The following is a 22,382-nucleotide window of genomic DNA, read 5'->3' as shown; positions in this document are numbered from 1 at the left end:
GTAAGTTTTTTTATAAAACATGTGGATCCTAAGAGTCACTTATATTTACTTATAAAGCCACAAATATTCAGCAATAATCAGTATTCGATCGACTATCGACTAAAGATTGTGTAATGATCATACCTCGCAATCGAGCTAGCAAAACCGTAGCAAATGACAGTTGAATGTAAAGGTTAGCGTTCATATGTCATGAATCATCATCATGACTCATGATAACATAGTCACTATTTTTTAAATTTTAAAGTGAAATTTGTGTTTCAGGAAAGTAAATTATTAAATTACTTCTTTAAATTTTTGTTTATTTGATCTCAATTTGTTTACTCTTAATTTGAAATACAAAATAAATTCTACCTACTTATAACGTAATGATGTGTGTATAGCACAAGGATGTAAATACCTTATTTAGCGTAATCACACGCAAACAGATCTTAAATAATTAATTTAAAACATAGTTTTTGTATTTGACTTAGTAAATACGTATATATGCGTCAACCTTAATGTGCAACTGCTACGGTTTTGCTAACTCGATTGCGAGGTATGGTAATGATATATGTATACACAAATATAGCTTACGCTGGTGCCAATACCAGAGCGTTTTCACCACAATATTCACAATGTATTTAGGTATACAATTTAACCTTTTGAACGCCAAACGACCCATCCATTTGCTGTGCCACTGACGCCACGGGGGTAAAATTTAGTTTTGTTAATAAATAATGCCATTTAGTGGGGTTTCAGTACATTTTCATCAAAAATCGATCGACGTCAAATGCTGTCTTTGGCGTCGTTGTCACGATTTTGTGTTGACGTCAATTACCGTCTCTGGCGTTTAAAAGGTTAACAACCAAAAATATCGTATAAAATGTAACCCGCATTTTTGAGTTTGCCTGTCTTAAATTTGAAAGCCATTAAACGCATTGTGTCAGATCGTGTTTTGTTTGTGGTGGGATAATTCGCCAATAACTGGCCACTTTTAGTAACTGGCCGTCCTAAACTAAAAATGAATTCTCTTCACCTATAAACATAATTCATTTTAGTATAAGGTTTCAATAACTGGCCACCTTATACTAAAATGAATTCTGTTTATAGGTGAATAGAATTAATTTTTACTTTAGGGTGGCCAGTTACTGACGAATTACCATACAATTATTGTGTGACGTCAGTACACTTGTATGTAATACGTTACGTTTAGAGATTTCTAGTCGAATACTGATCGATACCGATAGCTGACCATGTTCTTTAAGTCGTATCCCCATTTGAGCTTAACACTGCAGCTACCAAAGACAGATAAATAAATAAGAATGGTGGTCTCTCCAGAAAATTCCGTTTCTTGACCTTAGCGATGTCTTAAATTCATATATTTTGTGACCTTTCCACTCTCCCTTTTAGACAGCGACACGAGTGCGCCGCGACAGTATCTCGCGCGCGAGATAGTTTTGTTAGATTTAACAAACGTTTATGAATAAATTTATTTACGTAGACTAACAATATGAGTCTAAAACCGCAATAACTGGCACTAAAACTCTATAATAGGGTATTTGCTGTATTTAAAATAAATCATTTCACGCCATGCATGATAAATGCACCGGAGAATTATTAGAAAAAACATAGATAGCAGTTATATTTAAACAAGTTCTATTTAATAAAACGGGTAGAAATATAAAAAGCAGGTGAGTTGACCGTGACGTCATTGTTTCATATAAATTCCATATTAGAAAATAATTTTGACAGTTCTAAAAAAGGAACTGATTTGAATAGTAGGTGAATACCCTATTATAAATGGGGTTGACCGGTCGAAGTATTCAGCAGATGGCGCCATCATAGCTTGCCGTGTCAATCCCTAGAATTGTGTCAAATTTTTGTTTTTTTTAATGCTCTGGATGCCAGCCCAGATGCCGGATGCAAGCTATGATGGCGCCATCTATGCAAACCGTTGACAGTTGCCAACCCCATTGATACCTAAACTGAAAATCGTAGTTACAGACCAAAAAAAGTAAGACAATGTTGCCACTTTTTACTAGCGCGTCTTGTATTTATGTAAAAATAAGTAAATAAAAGTAGGTACTTTTTTTGATCATAGGAGTATAGTTACCAATAAATAAATTTTCTTGAGGGGCCCACTGATTAACAGTCCGCCTGACGGTATCGGCCTGTCAGTTAGAACAAAATTTTGACAGTTTCGAACAACTGACAGGCCGATACCGCCCGGCGGACTGTTAATCTGTGGGCCCCTTTAGCCTGTTTATTTATAAAAAAGGAATTTACTATTTTAAAAACAATTTATTGCTGTGGCAACGTTGTCTTCCTTTATTTGGTCTTGAATTACGATTTTCAGTTTAGTAGTATACCTATTATAAATTGATACCTAGTCTTTACTTTAAGTCTCTGCCATAGGCTAGGAATCCTCTAGACCGAGTTTAGAGCAATTATTTCATGCAACCGATGATACCAAAAATGTGGGGGTGCGCGGGACGAGGTGAGCGAGTCCCGTGCCGCGATTGGTCCGTTTAAAGGCACGGGCGTCACACAAAGACACTCAAAGGGAGTCAAAGTGTCTTACTTAGTCAAACTACCGTATATTTGTGGCAGAGGGGGTAGCGCTACTATGCTCAGTCTGGAGGATGTCTTGTCTGTGGTCTCTGCTCAAATGAGGAAACGCATAACCACCCTAAAATCGTCAATGGAATGTCTATTTGTCTAATACTATTGCCCCTCTTTATTCTGACTCTTCTGCTGCGCCCTAATGAATTCAGGGTAATCTATATACCCGTCCCTATTATGGTCGTCCATGTTAAGTATGGGGTCTATTAAATTGACCAGCTCATCGTCACCGAAGATCTTTTCGCCGGCCGGTGGTGACCCTGGCTGTGGTTGTTGCTTGTGTCCCTGTTCTGTGGCGTACATAGAAAAGAGACAGACACAGATGAGTAAGCGTAGGGTAGGGTAGCAACAACTGGCGATATCGTGCTTTATAGTTCGTTTTTTTTAGCATTAGAAAGAACTTGCAAGAAGGTAAGCAATTTTAACATGTCTTTTAATTGAAAAACGCTTTTGAAAAATCAAAAACGATTACTTATGAAAGCAGAAGAATATAAATGATCGTATTAGATTCATAATTGTTACATATTTGCCGTAACTTATTTTTAAAATGTGGTTTTCAGTTAAAATACTCATTAAGATTATTTACCTTATTTCTAATGCTAAAAAAACGAACTATAAGTAGGGTGACTTTTTTGTCATGGTAAAAATGTCACCCTGTATTTATACAAGGTGAGATATTGTTTTGGCAAAATGTCACTTTATTTCAAAAATCGTCCTTTAATTCTATTATATTTCGAAATTATTACTCGAATACACTTTATTTAAGGTAGAAGTACTAGTGCTCGACGCTGCACTAGTATTCGACACGGGCACTTTATGTCAAAGTGACAAGGATTAAATTTGAATACAGAAAGATCGTCGCCGTTCAAATTGAACCTATATTACTTTGACATAAAGTGCCCATGTCGAATACTAGTGCAGCGTCGAGCACTAGTACTTCTAGCTTAACCGTCAAAAAGTCACTCCGCACGAAAATCGACTAAATAGTTGTTACTATTTAATAGCGAATAAAAAGTTTCAAAATACATAAAAACAACAATTTTAATAGGAAAGTTGAGACTTTTTATACAATGCAAATGATTGAAAGAAAAATATTTCGACTTTGCCTACCATTGACAACTTTGCCAATATCGGAATATTTGTCTTAATAACATACCATGAACACATATTGCCATAGCCATGAAGAAACCCACCCTGGCAACATTAAACATTTAAACGCTGTAGCAACACTCAATCCCAAAATAGCTGACATAGAGTATAACAGATTGACCCCAAAAATAAACATAAATAAAAAAAATTGTGTTTTAAAAATTGGCATAAATACAGTGTGGAATTGGAATTTTAGACGTCAAAAAACGCCGTACTGTGTAATAATATACATATTATATCGTTTTAATATAATAGTGTAAGATTCCTAAACAAATTCATACGTACCCATCACCTTCACAATAGTAAAAGTTAACACAAAAGTAATATTTTTTAGCAATTAAATTGAGAAAATTGGAAATTTGTACTTCTTTTAGTATTTAATTAATGAGATACTTTTTTAATATTGTCATGAAATTGAAGTTGTAATTTATTCATTTTTAAAATTCTACTTTTCATATCCTGCCTTCAAACTAATTACAAAAAAAAATTGCTTATAGCATTTTAATTAGCTCATTAGAATTTCGTACAAAAAACTTCTAAATGACGGATTTCCTTTCAATTTAATCAAATATTAATAATGAAATTGGACAAAGGTGTACTTTATTCTTTTTTTTAATTCAACTTTTGATTTTGATTGAAAAAATATTATTATTAACTGTTTTTGATTCTAAATCCAGTCCAATTTGTCCCGTTGTCCCGAATAGGACGATATCCTAAGGTCCACCCTTACAAATGAATAATCCAAAATTTGCCACTGCAATTTGAAGCTATACTGTAAGAAACAGAATTGATTTTGCTTTGTAAAAAAATAGAACGACGCAAAACAAATGCAACGGCCGATTCGCACTTTAAGATACGTCAGTTAATAGATCCAGAAACGATATGGATTAGATTTATCATTATCAGTGTCAAAAAGTGACGTTTTTGTGTGAAGAAATATCTATTAATTGACGTATCTTAAAAATCGAATCGGACAACAACTATGTTCCAATTGATGAATTAAATTTAACCGAACTGAATAAATACTACAGGTAGGACCGTGGGCCTTACGACGATATTAGTCATATTATAAGGGCCAGTTGCACCAACCACATTTGACAGACTGATCAACGTCAGCCGGCGCGCCCCGGCGCTTTACTGTGAAACTTTCCATACATAAAAATTTAGCGAACTCTTTAACGATACGAACAGTTGGTGCAACCGACCCGAAGTGTAGTGCACTCACCATGCCAGTGTATGAGGCTCTTGATCAGCTCGCAGCCGTCCAGCGTGTTGTTGTTGTCCGCGTCGTGCATCTTGAAGTAGTGGAACTGCAGCAGACATCTTGGAGGTGTAGATGGGCACATGTGCTCCTAGATGTGTAGTGTAGTGCACTCACCATGCCAGTGTATGAGGCTCTTGATCAGCTCGCAGCCATCCAACTTGTTGTTGTTGTCCGATGTCCGCGTCGTGCATCTTGAAGTAGTGGAACTGCAGCAGACATGTTGGAGGTCTCGATGGGCACATGTGCTCCTAGATGTGTAGTGTAGTGCACTCACCATGCCAGTGTATGAGGCTCTTGATCAGCTCGCAGCCGTCCAGCGTGTTGTTGTTGTCCGCGTCGTGCATCTTGAAGTAGTGGAACTGCAGCAGACATCTTGGAGGTGTCGATGGGCACATGTGCTCCTGGATGTGTAGTGTAGTGCACTCACCATGCCAGTGTATGAGGCTCTTGATCAGCTCGCAGCCGTCCAGCGTGTTGTTGTTGTCCGCGTCGTGCATCTTGAAGTAGTGGAACTGCAGCAGACATCTTGGAGGTGTCGATGGGCACATGTGCTCCTGGATGTGTAGTGTAGTGCACTCACCATGCCAGTGTATGAGGCTCTTGATCAGCTCGCAGCCGTCCAGCGTGTTGTTGTTGTCCGCGTCGTGCATCTTGAAGTAGTGGAACTGCAGCAGACATCTTGGAGGTGTAGATGGGCACATGTGCTCCTAGATGTGTAGTGTAGTGCACTCACCATGCCAGTGTATGAGGCTCTTGATCAGCTCGCAGCCATCCAACTTGTTGTTGTTGTCCGATGTCCGCGTCGTGCATCTTGAAGTAGTGGAACTGCAGCAGACATGTTGGAGGTCTCGATGGGCACATGTGCTCCTAGATGTGTAGTGTAGTGCACTCACCATGCCAGTGTATGAGGCTCTTGATCAGCTCGCAGCCGTCCAGCGTGTTGTTGTTGTCCGCGTCGTGCATCTTGAAGTAGTGGAACTGCAGCAGACATCTTGGAGGTGTCGATGGGCACATGTGCTCCTAGATGTGTAGTGTAGTGCACTCACCATGCCAGTGTATTAGGCTCTTGATCAGCTCGCAGCCGTCCAGCTTGTTGTTGTTGTCGGCGTCGTGCATCTTAAAGTAGTGGAACTGCAGCAGACGTCTTGGAGGTGTCGATGGGCACATGTGCTCCTAGATGTGTAGTGTAGTGCACTCACCATGCCAGTGTATGAGGCTCTTGATCAGCTCGCAGCCGTCCAGTTTGTTGTTGTTGTCGGCGTCGTGCATCTTGAAGTAGTGGAACTGTAGCTCCTGTTCCGACATCTTGGAGGTGTCGATGGGCACGTCCATGTGCTCCTGGATGTGTCTGGAATGTTGCACAAACAGATTAGACACAAGCATTAGTTTTTTTTAAATAAAATAATAACTCAGCCTATATACGTCCCACTGCTGGACAAAGGCCTCGTTCCGCGAGAGTGCTTGGGCTATAGCCCCCACGCTAGCCCAATGCGGATTGGGAACTTCACATACACCTTTGAATTTCACCGCAGATGTATGCAGGTTTCCTCACGATGTTTTCCTTCACCGAAATGCTAGTGGTAAATATCAAATGATATTTCGTCCATAAGTTCCGAAAAACTCATTAGTACAAGCCAGGGTTGGAACCTGCGACCTCCATCTGATTTGAGGCTTTGGCCTCTAGGTGAACATGTCAGCCTCATGGGTGCTTTCATAATTCCCTACTCAGGGGAGAGATCAATAAAATGGTATACACTGATTGCAGTATCAGATAAAGGTTCTGCCAACCAACAATTGATCTGTCCATTGCTCATGGACAACAAACTACCAAAAATTATTTTTCTCAAATCCGAATCGGGTGAAGAGAAAGTTGTGAGAAAACCAGATATTTCCAATAAGGCCTATAGGGATAGATTATATTCTGGGTTGGAAAATTAGATGGCAATCGCTTTAGTATAAACTAGCGCCAATTCATGGCATTGATTGCCAAACGGAGCCCAGGCTTCCATGCGGCTTGCCAAAAAGCCGGGAGATCGATAGGAAGATGACGACAAAAAATGACATAGTCTGAGGTATCCTCTCCTTAACCTTTTCGCCGCCACGTCAATGAAGTAATAGAGTGTCATCATTGCTAAGTCACAAATTGCACGTAAACAACCCATATAACATATCAAGTCGTGGCGTGTGGGGCACGAAATGTACTGACTTTATATCAAGTCAATGGCGGCGAAGAGGTTAATAATTTAATATTGCGACAATTATTGTGTATTATATACTTATTAAAAAATACTCACTCTCTCTCATGCTGGATGTTGGCCGCGTTCAGCAGTTGTGGCTCTGAAAATAAAAATTAAAACAATTACTGTATCTGAGCTACTACTGCTTAAAAATAAATAAAACTCTAGAATCTTTCCAACTCCCATGACTCCGTCATTTTGAAAAAAATCCAAAAAAAAAACCGGACAAGTGCGAGTCGGACTCGCCCACCGAGGGTTCCGTACTTTTTAGTATTTGTTACTTAGAGTCGCAACAGAAATACATCATCTGTGAAAATTTCAACTGTCTAGCTATCACGGCTCGTGAGATACAACCTGGTGACAGACGGACGGACGGACAGCGGAGTCTTAGTAATAGGGTCCCGTTTTACCCTTTGGGTACGGAACCATAATGAATCTAGATTATGTTATTTATCATTATGGAACCTGCTAATTCTAAGTATGTTCAAGTTTTCATTTTTATTTTATTTATTGGAGAAACAGAAGTATGCGACAGGATAATATATAGGTTACCTTGTTATGTACATATTATTGATATGAACACTTCCTTAAACACTCTCACTAAAACATACTTAAAATAAACAGGCTTAACTAAAACATATGTTTACATACAAGTTTATCAAGTGTTTTAGACCATGCTTATGTAAATAATAATATTTATTTTTTACTTATATGTAATCGAGTGACATGTACATAAGCCATATGACACATGAATAAATCGAACATGCTCATTAAATTTCACGAGGGTGGAGTATTATAATATATTTATGATATTGTGTCAGATAAGTTTGACGACCGGTCTGGCCTAGTGGGTAGTGACTAGGGCTCGCGGTCGTGTCCGGGTTTCGTGTACACGTGTTCGGTACCCGTTTCCGAACTACACGTACACGGTTTTCTGACCCGTTCTGCACGTGTAGTCGGGTACACGTGTAATTAAGATCCGTGTATCCGGGTACCCGTGTACCCGTGTACACGTCGAACCGGACCTTAAATACACGCGAGCCTAACCTGTCCTTGGCGTGTAGCGGAGATTGAAGTAATGTATAACGTTTTAAATAAAACAAAGATTCAGGTTCAGGACCTCCCATTGTTTAGCAGTTTTATTTTATCGGATGTTCAATGTGATTGATATGTGTTGTACCAATTTAATTGATTTTCACCTCAGCAGCTCGAACAAGGGTACTTTGCTACTTAAAAAAACTGGGCAAGTGCGAGTCGGACTCGCGCAAGAAACGGTCACCCATCCAAGTACTGACCCCGCCCGACGTTGCTTAACTTCGGTCAAAAATCACGTTTGTTGTATGGGAGCCCCACTTAAATATTTATTTTATTCTGTTTTTAGTATTTTTTGTTATAGTGGCAACAGAAATACATCATCTGTGAAAATTTCAACTATCTAGCTATCACGGTTCGTGAGATACAGCCTGGTGACAGACGGACGGACGGACGGACAGCCCCGTAATAGGGTCCCGTTTTATCCTTTGGGTACGGAACCCTAAAAACAGTGAGCGAAATTCGATTTTGGTAAAGGAAAATATAACATATTCCGTTCGTTGTAGTTTCAGTAAGCATAACTATCTACTTTTTTATTAGATAAACATTTAGGTTTACTTTAATTATTAAAAAACTACATCAATGAAGAAAATTAAATACCTATCAATGAGGTCAACGGTTACTAAGATATTGTTAATTTTAATCTTATGATTATTAAAACAAAGTGCACTTAGATACCTACCTATTATTGACATACCAATCAATCCAGTAAAACTTCAAAGTAGGCATTAATCGAATCTTCCTAACCTCCCACATATTCAATCGTGTCTTCATAGCACGAATCTCCGCTACACGAGAGTGAAGGGTCGACCCGGCGGGTAAATAAGATCCGTTATTTCGTGTATCCGTGTACCCGTGTACACGGGTACCCGTGTAAACGTTTCCAAATCCGGGCGGGTTCGTGTAGTTCGGGTTCTTAAGCCCGGCGGGCTTAAGAACACGGGTACCCGTGTCAGCGTGTAACACGTGTATCGGGAGCTCTAGCTCTAGGGACCATCGGCTTCATAGCCAGGGTCACTACTAGTGACCCTGGCTATGAAGCCGATGGTCCCGGGTTCGAATCCTGGTAAGGGCATTTGTTTGTATTATAATACAGATATTTGTTCCTGAGTCATGGTTGTTTTCTATGTATTTACGTATTTATATACATATTATTTATATCGTTGTCTGAGTACCCACAACACAAGCCTTCTTGAGCTTACCGTGGGGCTTAGTCAATTTGTGTAAAAATGTCCTATAATATTTATTTATTTATTTATAAGTGTCAGTCATATGAACGATTTTCTGAAGTCAATTATGTACTGAGAGCTTCGTCTAATTTCACACTAGCGACACGCCCTGGCTTGTATCGTCAGAAGTGACAGATCAAATAACAAGAGGGGTATTAACTCACATTTATAGTACATCAATTACCTTTATTTACCGACGTCTATAAATGTGAGTTAATATGTGTTCAAAACGCGAAAGTTTTAAATATTATATTGCAAAGAGGGGTATTGTTATGTTGTCTCGAGCGGTGGCAGGGAGTATGTATTGAAACACCTTACGTGTGATAGTATAAGAACGTACATTCTCTAAATGCCTGCCTATATATACATACACGTTAGGTTGCGCTGACACAAGCAATATGCGTTAATGTCACAGTAATATAGGTTATAGGTTCTCGCGGGCTTGGTTTCCGCAACTCGACGTCATATTAATGCGCCTATTTTGCGTGATGGGTCGGCGGCACCATTCTTGCCAACCCAACAGCGACAGATTGGGGTTGAGTGTCGGGAGGGCTTCCTTCGCCTGCCTGCAGGTGCCTAGGTTAGACCAATATTGCTGGTGTTTTACCTTGGTGTTGTGTTGCAGCGTGTTCCAGAGCCAGGCATATGGCAGAGGTAGGATTGGCTCAGGTCCTGCCACCTTCAGTTCCGAGCCTTCTCTCGCCAAGATGTCACAGTAAAAAAGTGTTACTGTTAAACACTGAAAGTGGACATTCACCACATTACACAGAACTTACCACCGTGGTGGTCGTGCTGCACTTTGATCTGGCCCTGCTGCGGTTGCTGGTATTGTTGTTGCTGCGGTGGCGGTTGTTGGAATTGTTGTTGTTGCTGCGGTGGTGGGGGCTGGTATAACTTACCACCGTGGTGGTCGTGCTGCACTTTGATCTGGCCCTGCTGCGGTTGCTGGTATTGTTGCTGCGGTGGCGGTTGTTGGAATTGTTGCTGCTGCGGTGGTGGGGACTGGTATAACTTACCACCGTGGTGGTCGTGCTGCACTTTGATCTGTCCCTGCTGCGGCTGCTGGTATTGTTGCTGCGGTGGCGGTTGTTGGAATTGTTGCTGCTGCAGTGGTGGGGGCTGATATAACTTACCACCGTGGTGGTCGTGCTGCACTTTGATCTGTCCCTGCTGCGGCTGCTGGTATTGCTGCTGCGGCGGCGGTTGTTGGAATTGTTGCTGCTGCGGTGGTGGGGACTGGTATAACTTACCACCGTGGTGGTCGTGCTGCACTTTGATCTGGCCCTGCTGCGGTTGCTGGTATGGGGTCATCCATTAATTACATCACACGTTTAGGGGGAGGGAGGGGGTCAAGAAAATGTGACATGTTGTGACAAGGGGGAGGGGGGAGTCATTAACTTTGTGACGTCACTTTAACTTCATCAGTAACCGAAAATGTATTTAAATTATTTTATACGCTAATTATCATTTAAATAAGATTTTGAAACGATAATCGTTTTTACTCATTTAATTTTATTTCTTAATCAGTTTTGGAGGGAATGCAATCCCGCATGAGGAACTCAATCCCGGTATTCCGCGGGATTGCCATTTTAAGTCCCGCGGGATCCCGGTATTTGCGGGATCCCGCAAGTTAGTATACAATTTTACGAATTACTACTAAATTAGAAGGTTGAAAACAAAAAGTAAACTAAAATTAGAAATAGTACATTTTGTATTAAAAGAATACGGTATAATGACAGTAATCAAGAATTTAAGAACGTGTGTAAAGGCTTAATTACCGCGATTTCGTAAGTCCTGTACCACTCGTGGCACACACAATGTTTTTCATCACACCTGTGAGGAAAAAAGAGGGAAAACAATAAAAAATCTGCCTAATTTCGGACGTACCCACATAACAAAATTCCCTGGGTACGAATTTAAGATTTACGGACCGCGTCGCCTACATACGTAAAATAACACCTTTTACGAGAAAGTGTGATGAAATAAATAGACAAATTCGGGCAAAATGCTCTTCCGTGTCATTACCCCTTTCCTCCATAGATGCATTTAGGCTCCGTGAAGAATTTTCGCCAGTAGGCACGTGCCCGAGCCTGTGTTCCTTGTAGTAACACGTAAGAACCACGTCGCTCTTCGATCCCGCAAATCCCGCGGGATCCCGCTTAATTTACGAGCGGGATTAATCCCGCAAATTGCATGCGGGATCCCGGTATTTCGGGATCCTGGTATCCCGGTATTGCATTCCCTATTTGGGTTATAAAATTACTAATATTTCTTTTGTCAAAAATATTTTGATAAAATATTAAATAAATATTTGCCGATTTCGTTGAAGAAATGTGACGTCACACCAGGGGGGAGGGGTTTGCCAAATGTGACCAAGTGTGACAAGGAGGGGGGGAGGGGTAAAAATACCTAGAAATTCGTGTGACGTAATTAATGGATGACCCCTATTGTTGCTGCGGTGGCGGTTGTTGGTATTGTTGTTGGTATAACTTACCACCGTGGTGGTCGTGCTGCACTTTGATCTGGCCCTGCTGCGGCTGCTGGTATTGTTGCTGCGGTGGCGGTTGTTGGAACTGTTGTTGTTGTTGCTGCGGTGGTGGGGACTGGTATAACTTACCACCGTGGTGGTCGTGCTGCACTTTGATCTGGCCCTGCTGCGGCTGCTGGTATTGTTGCTGCGGTGGCGGTTGTTGGAACTGTTGTTGTTGTTGCTGCGGTGGTGGGGACTGGTATAACTTACCACCGTGGTGGTCGTGCTGCACTTTGATCTGGCCCTGCTGCGGCTGCTGGTATTGTTGCTGCGGTGGCGGTTGTTGGAACTGTTGTTGTTGTTGCTGCGGTGGTGGGGACTGGTATAACTTACCACCGTGGTGGTCGTGCTGCACTTTGATCTGGCCCTGCTGCGGCTGCTGGTATTGTTGCTGCGGTGGCGGTTGTTGGAACTGTTGTTGTTGTTGCTGCGGTGGTGGGGACTGGTATAACTTACCACCGTGGTGGTCGTGCTGCACTTTGATATGGCCCTGCTGCGGTTGCTGGTATTGTTGCTGCGGTGGCGGTTGTTGGAATTGTTGTTGTTGTTGTTGCTGCGGTGGTGGTGGGGGCTGGTACTGCTGCTGCTGCTGGAATTTCTGCTGAGGAACCTGCTAAAAATAAAGAATAAAATATTAGTTAAAAAAATCTGAGCAAAAGCGAAGTGTTTAAGCTTCGGCAAAATGCTTTTGTATACCCAGCTGTTCTCATCTATAGGTCACATATCTGAACCTCTTTTTGCCATAGCTATGCTATACAATGATTATTCTGCCGTGCTAACTACATATGCAGTAATCGCAGTTGAAATGTCATGCAATTGTTTATCTTGTTCTCTTTGAATAAGTTCTTTATTTAAACGATGATTTTCATGCAAGTACTGCAAATAGAATAAGCAGGGCAGTATTATCAGAGCTCGGCGGGGGTGAGCTGTTTTCAGAGTTTGCACAACATGTACATGCCTTGTCATTCGATGGATTACGTGGTGTAATTTAATAACTGAATAAATAAGTTTATTTAGGCTGCCTTTCCGCTACGATCTTTACGTCGCTATTAAAACAAATGAATTTTACAGCAAGCTTTTTTAGTAAACCTCTTCATATAATATGTATATCCATCCATATGCTACTATTAAAGTTTATTGGTACATAAGGCATTGTCATTTTAGTTTAATTATAATTAATAATTTAATAAAGTTTTATTTTAATATTTCTTTCTAAGGTGTATCCATATTAATATCTACACTTGACATAGGTAAGTGACGTCAAAATGGCTCACCCCTGCCGAGCTCTGATTATTATTAGTAGAGATGCACCGGATATCCGGTTACTATCCGGTATCCGGCCTATCCGGCCATTATTTTACTATCCAGCCGGATACCGGATAGTGACCTGCTATCCGGCCGGATACCGGATAGTAACATTGCTTGATTTCGGAGTAAACAAATTGGATTTAAGAAACAGACACGGTCATAATCGTACTTGTTTATTATTTTAAAACAATTTAATCATTCCACTGACTTGCACGCGCACTCATTTTGAACCTAGAAATGAGTCCGCGCGAACGTTTACTAGGAAACAGGTCAAACCTGCAGAATGCGCACCTGAAAAACCGAAATGTAGGTATAGTTCCGCCGGCCGAATATCCGGCGGCCGGATACCGGATATTCGGCCAGTGTCCAGGCCGGATATCCGGTATCCGGTATCCGGCCAAACAACTATCCGTTGCATCTCTAATTATTAGTTTAGTAAAATAGAATTTTATTGGTAGCCAAAGTCACCACATCTGAAATTATCAGAGGCAATAAACAATCCAACTTTTAAGTCAGATATATCCGTGGTAGACATCAACCCTTAAGACGAAACACGAGCTGAGTTTTAAATATTTTAGGTAAACATACCCGTCTCGCTAACGGAAGCGGGTCCTAAAACTAGTGCGATAAGGACAAAGCGAAAAATCCCGCGTAAAATTCTCAAAAATCGAGGTTTCGTACTCGACTGTTTCCTCCTCCAAAACTTAACCAATTCTAACCAACTTGGAAATCTAAATGATTATGAAATTATCTGTGTCGGACCGTTTTGCTTTTTTGGCTAATTGATATCAGTTTTGAATACTACGCCTCTCTTTGCGGCATAGTGAATTAGGCCATTTTTGAAGGGCTCTAGCGTCTTAAAAAACAAAAATATCAAAAAAACCAAAACGGTCCGACACAGATATTGACAATATTAATCTGTGTTGAAAAAATCATTGCTCTAGCATCAAAACCCACGGAGGAAACAGTCGACTACGTTTGTATGGAGGAGTGACCACTCCTGTTGGCTCTTAAAGTGACATTAAATCATGAAAGGCTGCTTATTGATGCTAGTTAGAAAAAAAACGCAAAAAAGTATCAAAATTATATTTATAGGGGTCCCTTTGTTTCCCATAAAGTTTTGAGTCCTAATGTCATTTGTTGTCATATTTATTGCTAGTCATAAAACTGAAACCGTTAACTTTTCAGGATATTAGTAAGGTTATTCTATAAATAGGTTAGGTTAGGTTTGTTTTATGGCAATCCTGAAAAGATACGCATTTCTGAGAAAAACCAATTACGACTAATGAAAATTCGGACAAACAATATATTTTGACTTAAAACTATTTGGGAAACAATAGAGACCCATTATATACATATATATGTTACCTGCTGATGGCCTTGAGGTGGTGGCGGGGGTGGAGGTTGTTGATAATTCTGAAAAATAATAAAAAACATGAAACAAAAAATTTCATTCATAAATTACGTCATTTCAAATTAGGGGGGGGGGGGAGGGGTCTGGACATCGGATGACGGTAGCATGACGTAGGAGGAACCGGGGTCATTCGAAGCATGATTTTTGGATGATTTTAGGGGAGGGTCAAAAATCGTCAAAAATCGATGACGTAATTTATAGACAGCCCCTACAGCATGACAGAGGATATAATAGTGCTGATGTCTTGGCTCTAGCAAAGTGAATAAGTTCACCTAATATTAATTTAACTATAATTACATTCGGAGTCAGTGGAAAAGATTCAAGCTCTACAACCCAGCAGGGGGTAACAGGATGGAAAGAAGAATTCCATTACAAAATGAGATAAGTTACCATTTTCTGCATTTTGTTTAAATTTATAACTTTAAAAAAAAACTAATGGCATATTTTGTAATATTTTACACACAAAACAATTAAGTTAGCATCATGAATAAAATTAAGAATACTAAAATTAACATAGAATTGACATTGAGGTCATCATAAAATCATGAATCATTAAATTATATACATACAACATTAAAATGCAAGCAATATTATTTGTAACAAGTTATTCGCATGTGCATTTTTAGGGTTCCGTACCCAAAGGGTAAAACGGGACCCTATTACTAAGACTTCGCTGTCCGTCCGTCCGTCCGTCCGTCCGTCCGTCCGTCTGTCACCAGGCTGTATCTCACGAACCGTGATAGCTAGACAGGTGAAATTTTCACAGATGATGTATTTCTGTTGCCGCTATAACAACAAATACTAAAAACAGAATAAAATAAAGATTTAAATGGGGCTCCCATACAACAAACGTGATTTTTTACCAAAGTTAAGCAACGTCGGGAGTGGTCAGTACTTGGATGGGTGACCGTTTTTTTTTTGCTTTTTTTTGTTTTTTTTTGCATTATTGTACGGAACCCTTCGTGCGCGAGTCCGACTCGCACTTGCCCGGTTTTATTTTATCTGGTATCATTAGAACTGGTTATACAACCTTAAGAAGTGCACTTGGATTACTTCTTCAGAATAATTTATTCTCATCTAATTGTACCAAAACTCATAAGCTTATTTAGTCTTAAGATCTATATTCTTTGAGTCTTAAGAAGAATATTATTTCACTATAATTAGTAGATTTCTATTCTATTGCTTTCATAATTCAGTGAAACATATGGGGAAACCCCGAATTATGCCAACATGACATAACAACTATTGAATAAAAATTATTTAAAGGCAGGGAGACGAAAAGAGGAAGAAGAGCAACGAATAGTTACCTGATAGTTCTGTGGGGGCACCCCAGGAGCAACCTTTTGCTGGTATTGTTGCGAAATGCAACACTGCAGGAAAACAGCAAAAACTAGATAACGCAACATCTTTCACACCTGAAACGTATACAATAACAATTAATACAAACTGTCGACACACCTTAATACACTATTTTAACCATAAAAAGCGAAATTATAAGTGAAAACTTTGAAATAAAACCTATGGTCTAACCTCCGTGTCAAACCGTGCTTAAAGCGAGGTTAATTGATTTACCTCTAAATGTAAGCTACGTGGATATTAATGGCGATAAAATGCTTATCGAGTATTCTGATAATGTAAGCCGATTTAGAAATCGCAAGCGTTTCTAAAAAGTGTGACTTCAAACAAATCGACACGTCACGTCAAACGTAAACGTCATTTGACATTTAGTGCGTTTTGTTATCGCACTGTTTTTTTATAGTAAATTAAAAAATCGCTGAAGCCAAAGCAAAGAGTAGTTGAATATAATTGAGCCAAAGCCAGTGATCTGAAGGACCGTGGCCAATTTTCTAGTCAAAGAATATTTATTAGTTTAGGAGCTGTTTTTGCATAAATAACTGAAACATAAATAGCTGTGTAAGAGGGGCAGATAATGACGTTTTGATTTTTGTAAAATAAGAAGGACCCTCTTTCTAACAAATGGAATTTGACTGATATTACAGCACAAATTATACAAATGAAACTAAATGTGGCACATTTCGTCATTGGTAATTCGTTAATTGCCAATGATAAATAAATGCGATCAAATTGAAAATAAATTGTTACATCTATAGAGCCCTAAACCAATTTCCGAACCGAACGCAAACTCTTTCTTTAAAAAAAAGCAAAACTTTCTTTCAGTCAGTGTCACTGACTGTCACTGTGTCACTTGAATATCTTTCCATTTTCGTTTTATTTCTTTATCTGATTCGTTTTCTTATCCTGTGACTATTAATCCGGTTTGGGTGGTTACTTTCTTTTTATTACAATTCAATACCGTCTTTCTAATACGCGTAGGTATTCACAACTCGGACATATTATTATCACTACTTGAAAGTTCAGGAAGGGCATCCATTTAAATATTTACAAGGTACGTATTTACGTAAACAGGCTCCGTTCGCACGGCAGCTTTTTCGACGCGCGTTAAAAAAGCGTTTGAATGACACAAATTTAATGGACAACGTATTCACACGACAGCGGTGGCGCTTTATATCAAGCGTTGTTGGATTTTCGACTTTAAGCCTTGGTCATTAAATCGAATTTAGAGTGCGGACAAATTCAAGCGCTTTTTTAACGCACGTCGAAAAAGCTGTCGTGCGAAAGGGAGCTTAGGTATTATTTATTTTTACCCACACACACCCAACCCCAACTCTCACAACTATTTTTAGAAAAATCATAGAATACAATACTTATTGTCTCTTTCGCCTTTCTGGAACCAACGCTGATCAAGCTCGGCAGGGGTGAGCCATTTTGACGTCACTTATGTCAAGTGTAGATATTAATATAGATACACCTTAGAAAGAAATATTAAAACAAAACTTTATTAATTATAATTAAACTAAAATGACAATGCCTTATGTACAAATAAACTTTAATAGTAGCATATGGATGGATATACATATTATTTGAAGAAGTTTACTAAAAAAGCTTGCTATAAAATTTATTTGTTTTAATGGCGACGTAAAGGCAGCCGTAGCGACATAGCGGAAAGGCAGCCTAAATAAAATTATTTCTTTAGTTATTAAATTACAAGGCATGTCCATGTTGTGCAAACTCTGAAAACAGCTCACCCCTGCCGAGCTCTGCTGATCATATGTTTTTAAATAGTAAATTTAACTTACTTTGTCTGTTCCGGAACTTGAACCATGAATTAACGATTGAGTAAAAGCAGGAAGCGGCTATTTTATAAGCTGAAAATGCTTTGAAACACAACTGAAATTAAAAAGCTTGATGATGCAGGACCATAAAAATATGTACATAACTCCTATGTTTTGGTATGTCCAGATAAAAATATCTGGGAGAACATGTATTTTGCATTGCTCGGAAAACATATAAAAACTCAAAAATGTGCGTTTTCCCAGAGATAAGACCTAGCTAGATTGATTTATCGCACCCGAAAACTCCCATATAGCAAATATCATTGAAATAGAGCCGTTTCCATGATCCCCGAAGTATACCAATATATATATACAAGAATTGCTTGTTTAAAGATATTAGATTATGTTTTATGTGCAATCAGAAAAACCATTAGCTTGGCACCCAATATATGCAATATTCCCACATGTTCTTCCTCCATTCCTCATGAGTCACATGACTGAGGGTTGTGACCACATGAGGTCAATATTTTGTGCACCAAGGCTCTCCATTCCACATGTTATCATTACGGAAAATTCTCATATTTTTATACTGGAATCTTTCCATTTCTAAAATGAATGTTTTCTTGGTTTCCTGTGAAATCTTCGGCAATTGGTTCTCAGAAAGTTTTCAACTTTTTGGAAACTTTCCACTATATTATATTGCTTTTGCAGGTTACACAGAAACATAACCACTATGTCAATGGATATAACAGTAGTAAAAGAGGAGCCCGGGGAAGATAGTGACAGCAAGGAAGCCATACAGGCCGATTTGTATGAAGATCATGTTATCAAGAGGGAGGTTGTTGTGGGCCCGGAGGTTTTTCAACGGCCTGATGTGTCATTTGCACGAAAAAGTACGTTTTCTAAGGTTTTAGTAGTTATAAACTATGTGAATAAACAAAAGTTTAACACATTCACTGCCAGACGGGAGCTCAGTCCGTAGTAAATTTTCGCTACATATGGGTTTCACATGTTATCGACTACTACTAGTACTGAATGTGTTAGAAACAGTAATCTGAGTAGGGATTTTTTAGGTATAGTTTTGCTATGTATTATGTAAAAAAAAAATTGCTTTCTTAGAATGAATGTTTTGAGGTTCTATGATTTCTAATAAAATTAAATCTTTATGGTAGTAGTGATTTTTATAGACTCTAAACATCATGTTCAATTATGCTTGAAAACCAGATATATAAGCTTCTTAACAATTAATTTATTTTGTAGCTAAAGAAAATGTCAAAAAATGTGAAGAGAACATCAAAAAGGAATGGCACATGCACACCAAAGTCAAGGTGGAAAAAAAGGAAGAAATTACAGAGAATTACAGTCAAGGTAACTCGATGACCTTTGATGATGATTTAAAATCTAAATTAAAAGAATCTGAGAGTAATGATAAAAGTCCCATTAAAACTAATGTAGTAAAACCTAAAAATAAAACCTTGTCAGAAGAGGAAAAACATTTTACATGCAAAAAGTGTAAATCGATGTTTTCTAGCAAATTGCTTCTTCTGAAGCATAGGAAGTCCAAACATGGTTATGCATATTACAAATGTAAGAAATGTAAATATGCTGCTGGTCGAAAAGCACATTTTGAAAATCATTTGCGTACACATACTAGAGAAAAACCATTTAAATGCCACTGGTGTGAATATAAGTGTAGTCGGAAAGACGCTTTGATGGTACATGAAAAGATACACAATGAAGACAGGGAGAAACGTTATCAATGCGAACAATGCAGTTACAAATCTGACAGTAAAGGAACCATAGTTCGCCACGAAATGGTACACAGTGGGGAAAAACCATACAAGTGTCGCCACTGTTCATATGCCTGTAGAGGCAAGGTTGACTTGCGAAGACATGAAGGGACACATAGACCTGAGAATTCATTCAAATGTGGAATATGCGATTATTCATGTACGCGAAAAAGTGACTTAGGTCGACACAAAAGATCTCATGCACCGAGACCATTCAATTGTACAGAGTGCACTTTTAAATGTAGTCGAAAAAAAGTATGGCTGCGCCATCAACAAATGCATATCGAAAATACTTTTCAATGCAACGACTGCAACTTCATATGCAGAATGAAAAGCCGGTTTCTCTTGCATTTAATAGAACACCGTAGTGAAAAACCATATAAATGCAATCAGTGTCAAAATGAATACAAATTAAGAAGCAGCTTAAGAACACATAAAATGACGCATACTGGTGAAAAGCCTTTCAAATGTAACCAGTGTAGCTACAGGTGCAGCCTTCATCACAATTTACTGAAACACAAAATGAGACACGATGGCCCGAAACCATACACTTGCAATGAATGCGGTTTCAAATGCCGCTTACGAGGTGGTCTAATACGTCACCTAATGATTCATACGGGCGAAAGACCGTTTAAGTGTAAGTCCTGTGATTACAGGTGTAGGGATATCCAATCTTTACGGATACACGAGAGAATACACAGTAATGAGAAACCATACAAATGCGATATATGCGAGTATTCTTGTCGTTGTCGAAGTAATTTGACTAAACATGTAAAGACATGGCACTAGAAGTCAGTACCAGGGGCGGGAAACTCTTCCATTCGGACATTCTCGGCTCCGTTCGGCTCAGCATTGCTCCGAGCAATTATTAGGGTTGGCACAACTTGACGTCCCTTTACGTGTATGACCACAGATAAGATAATTACTTGAATTTTGGCAACCCTAAATAGCCGAAAGGGATAGTAGTAGTAGTCGTAAAATACTTTATTGTACAAAAAGAAACATAAAACATGAAAGAACACACATCATAGTACCTTACATAAGAAAGGGACAGTATGATTCGTCGTCGAGTAGATAAGGTACACTATAGTACACTAATTATTGGCCAATGACCGTAACATTTCGCTTGGTGCTTCAACAGACTTAATTGTTTCAAATTATATACTTGAACTTATGTAAATAATATTTTGATATTCATGAAAACGTACTTGTTAGCAATGAATAAAGGTTATTAATACATGGTGCCCAAGAGAAAACCGAGAGATTTTATCCACACATTTCTGAGACCTCTTAGAGAACGAAAAAATCTTATGTGATTTTAGCTCAATTTCGTTACAAAAAAATGTTTTTTTTTTTCCTTTTTTGTATGTATTTGTACATGAAATGTAAATGCTATTTGTAAAACAGTCACTAAAAATAATTTTATCTTTTTTTTTTGAGAAACCTAGTTATTGCAAATAAGCGCTACTTGTCACTTATCATCATGTCATCTATCAGTAAGGATATTTGTACTAGATCCCAGTGGCAACATCGCCATCAAAAAGGCCACTAAGAAACAATAAAAAGATGTTTTTTATAACTGGTTTAACTAGGCTAGGATTTTCATTTTGTCTTCAAATATGATCAGGAATATACTGTTAAAATCTCTTGGGTTCCCCATGGGCACGTTGTGTATTGTTTTTAAATTATTGTTTTATTATTTACTAACTTCTGCCCGCAACTTCGTCTGCGTGGAATTAGTGACGGCAAAAAAAGGTAGGTATAGCGCCTGGATAATGCTAATATAAATACAAGCTTTTATTTACTTTCACCTGACCGTTGTCTGCGTGTAATCAAATCTTGCAAGTTAAATTTGATCCACTTCCCGGTTTCCGAATGAGCTGAAAGCTTGCATACATACGTAAGTCGGGTGACAATGCAATATTATGGTGTCATTGAGCTGATCTGATGATGGAGACCGGAGGTGGCCATAGGAACCATGTGATAAAACCACGAAACCTAATTGTGTTTGGGATTTTTAGAATTGTCTCGATGAGCATTAGTTGCCTGTGGAAAGAAAAGTACCGTCAGCGATAAAAGCTTGTACCAAAAATGAAATTTTTGCCATAAACTTATGTGTCCTGCAGCTACGACTATCTCCTTAAAATCAGATTTAAAGGGGAGTTTAGGAATCAAACAAGGCGTAGTGCCTTAATTAAAATACCATTCATTCAATATCAAATATTTATTTAACCATGAGTATACACCGTGTTTTTTTTGTTTTCCGTTAATTTCAAGGGTGCATTCCTGAGCTTAAATCAAGTAACTTTCTCAAAGACACCGATATTCTAATTAACTCCATTTCGGAGATAATCAATAATTTATTTTTTCCTATAAGGCCTCTACAAGCGTGTACACTTGCCGTAGGGCCGGTTTACATATTGATTAGTGTTTAGAATGAGTTTCATACATTTGCTACTCAACTTAAGTACGATCTCGGTCGATCGATGTTCGAAATGACATTGATATGTCACAGATTTCAATTGTTTGGTTGAGTTAAATGTAATGCACGTGTTACAACAACGCTATATGCTACATTTAATTACTTTTTAAAAATATTTTTTTGTTTTAAAAAATGCAAAAAAAAAAATTTTT

At 38.8% G+C, this 22,382-nt stretch overlaps 2 protein-coding genes across 2 annotated transcripts; one reads left to right on the top strand and one right to left on the bottom strand.

Annotated features, from left to right (window-relative positions):
- Nucleotides 1–2,637: 2,637 nt before the first annotated feature.
- On the bottom strand, nucleotides 2,638–16,544 carry LOC134677496 (putative cyclin-dependent serine/threonine-protein kinase DDB_G0272797/DDB_G0274007). Its single transcript, XM_063535978.1, has 7 exons — nucleotides 16,397–16,544; nucleotides 16,132–16,239; nucleotides 14,779–14,826; nucleotides 12,559–12,712; nucleotides 7,309–7,351; nucleotides 6,214–6,362; nucleotides 2,638–2,891 (listed from the first exon to the last, which is right to left on the bottom strand). Exons 2-7 carry the CDS (start codon nucleotides 16,228–16,230, stop codon nucleotides 2,704–2,706), a joined length of 681 nt encoding a protein of 226 aa, XP_063392048.1. The 5' UTR covers nucleotides 16,231–16,239; nucleotides 16,397–16,544; the 3' UTR covers nucleotides 2,638–2,703.
- Nucleotides 16,545–17,017: 473 nt separating this feature from the next.
- On the top strand, nucleotides 17,018–21,433 carry LOC134677366 (zinc finger protein OZF-like). The gene is made up of 3 exons (XM_063535801.1): nucleotides 17,018–17,231; nucleotides 18,670–18,851; nucleotides 19,219–21,433. The coding sequence occupies exons 2-3, from the start codon at nucleotides 18,692–18,694 to the stop codon at nucleotides 20,535–20,537; spliced, it is 1,479 nt and encodes a 492-aa protein (XP_063391871.1). The 5' UTR covers nucleotides 17,018–17,231; nucleotides 18,670–18,691; the 3' UTR covers nucleotides 20,538–21,433.
- The last annotated feature ends 949 nt before the right edge of the window (nucleotides 21,434–22,382 follow it).

The sequence above is a fragment of the Cydia fagiglandana genome, chromosome 26, assembly GCF_963556715.1.
Source record: "Cydia fagiglandana chromosome 26, ilCydFagi1.1, whole genome shotgun sequence".
Classification (NCBI taxonomy): Eukaryota; Metazoa; Arthropoda; class Insecta; order Lepidoptera; family Tortricidae; genus Cydia; species Cydia fagiglandana.
The sequence above is the reverse complement of the archived record's forward strand: the minus strand, read 5'-3'. Positions and strand labels throughout refer to the sequence as shown.

Bases quoted from the DNA above. Each gene is read 5' to 3' on its own strand.
- LOC134677496 (XM_063535978.1), bottom strand. From the start codon at position 16,230: ATGTTGCGTTATCTAGTTTTTGCTGTTTTCCTGCAGTGTTGCATTTCG. The intron at 14,827-16,131 runs GTAACTATTCGT...ATTATTTTTCAG, and splicing joins TGCCCCCACAGAACTATCAG to AATTATCAACAACCTCCACC. The intron at 6,363-7,308 runs GTGAGTATTTTT...GCAACATTCCAG, and splicing joins AACATCCAGCATGAGAGAGA to ACACATCCAGGAGCACATGG.
- LOC134677366 (XM_063535801.1), top strand. From the start codon at position 18,692: ATGTCAATGGATATAACAGTAGTAAAAGAGGAGCCCGGGGAAGATAGT. The intron at 18,852-19,218 runs GTACGTTTTCTA...TTTATTTTGTAG, and splicing joins TGTGTCATTTGCACGAAAAA to CTAAAGAAAATGTCAAAAAA.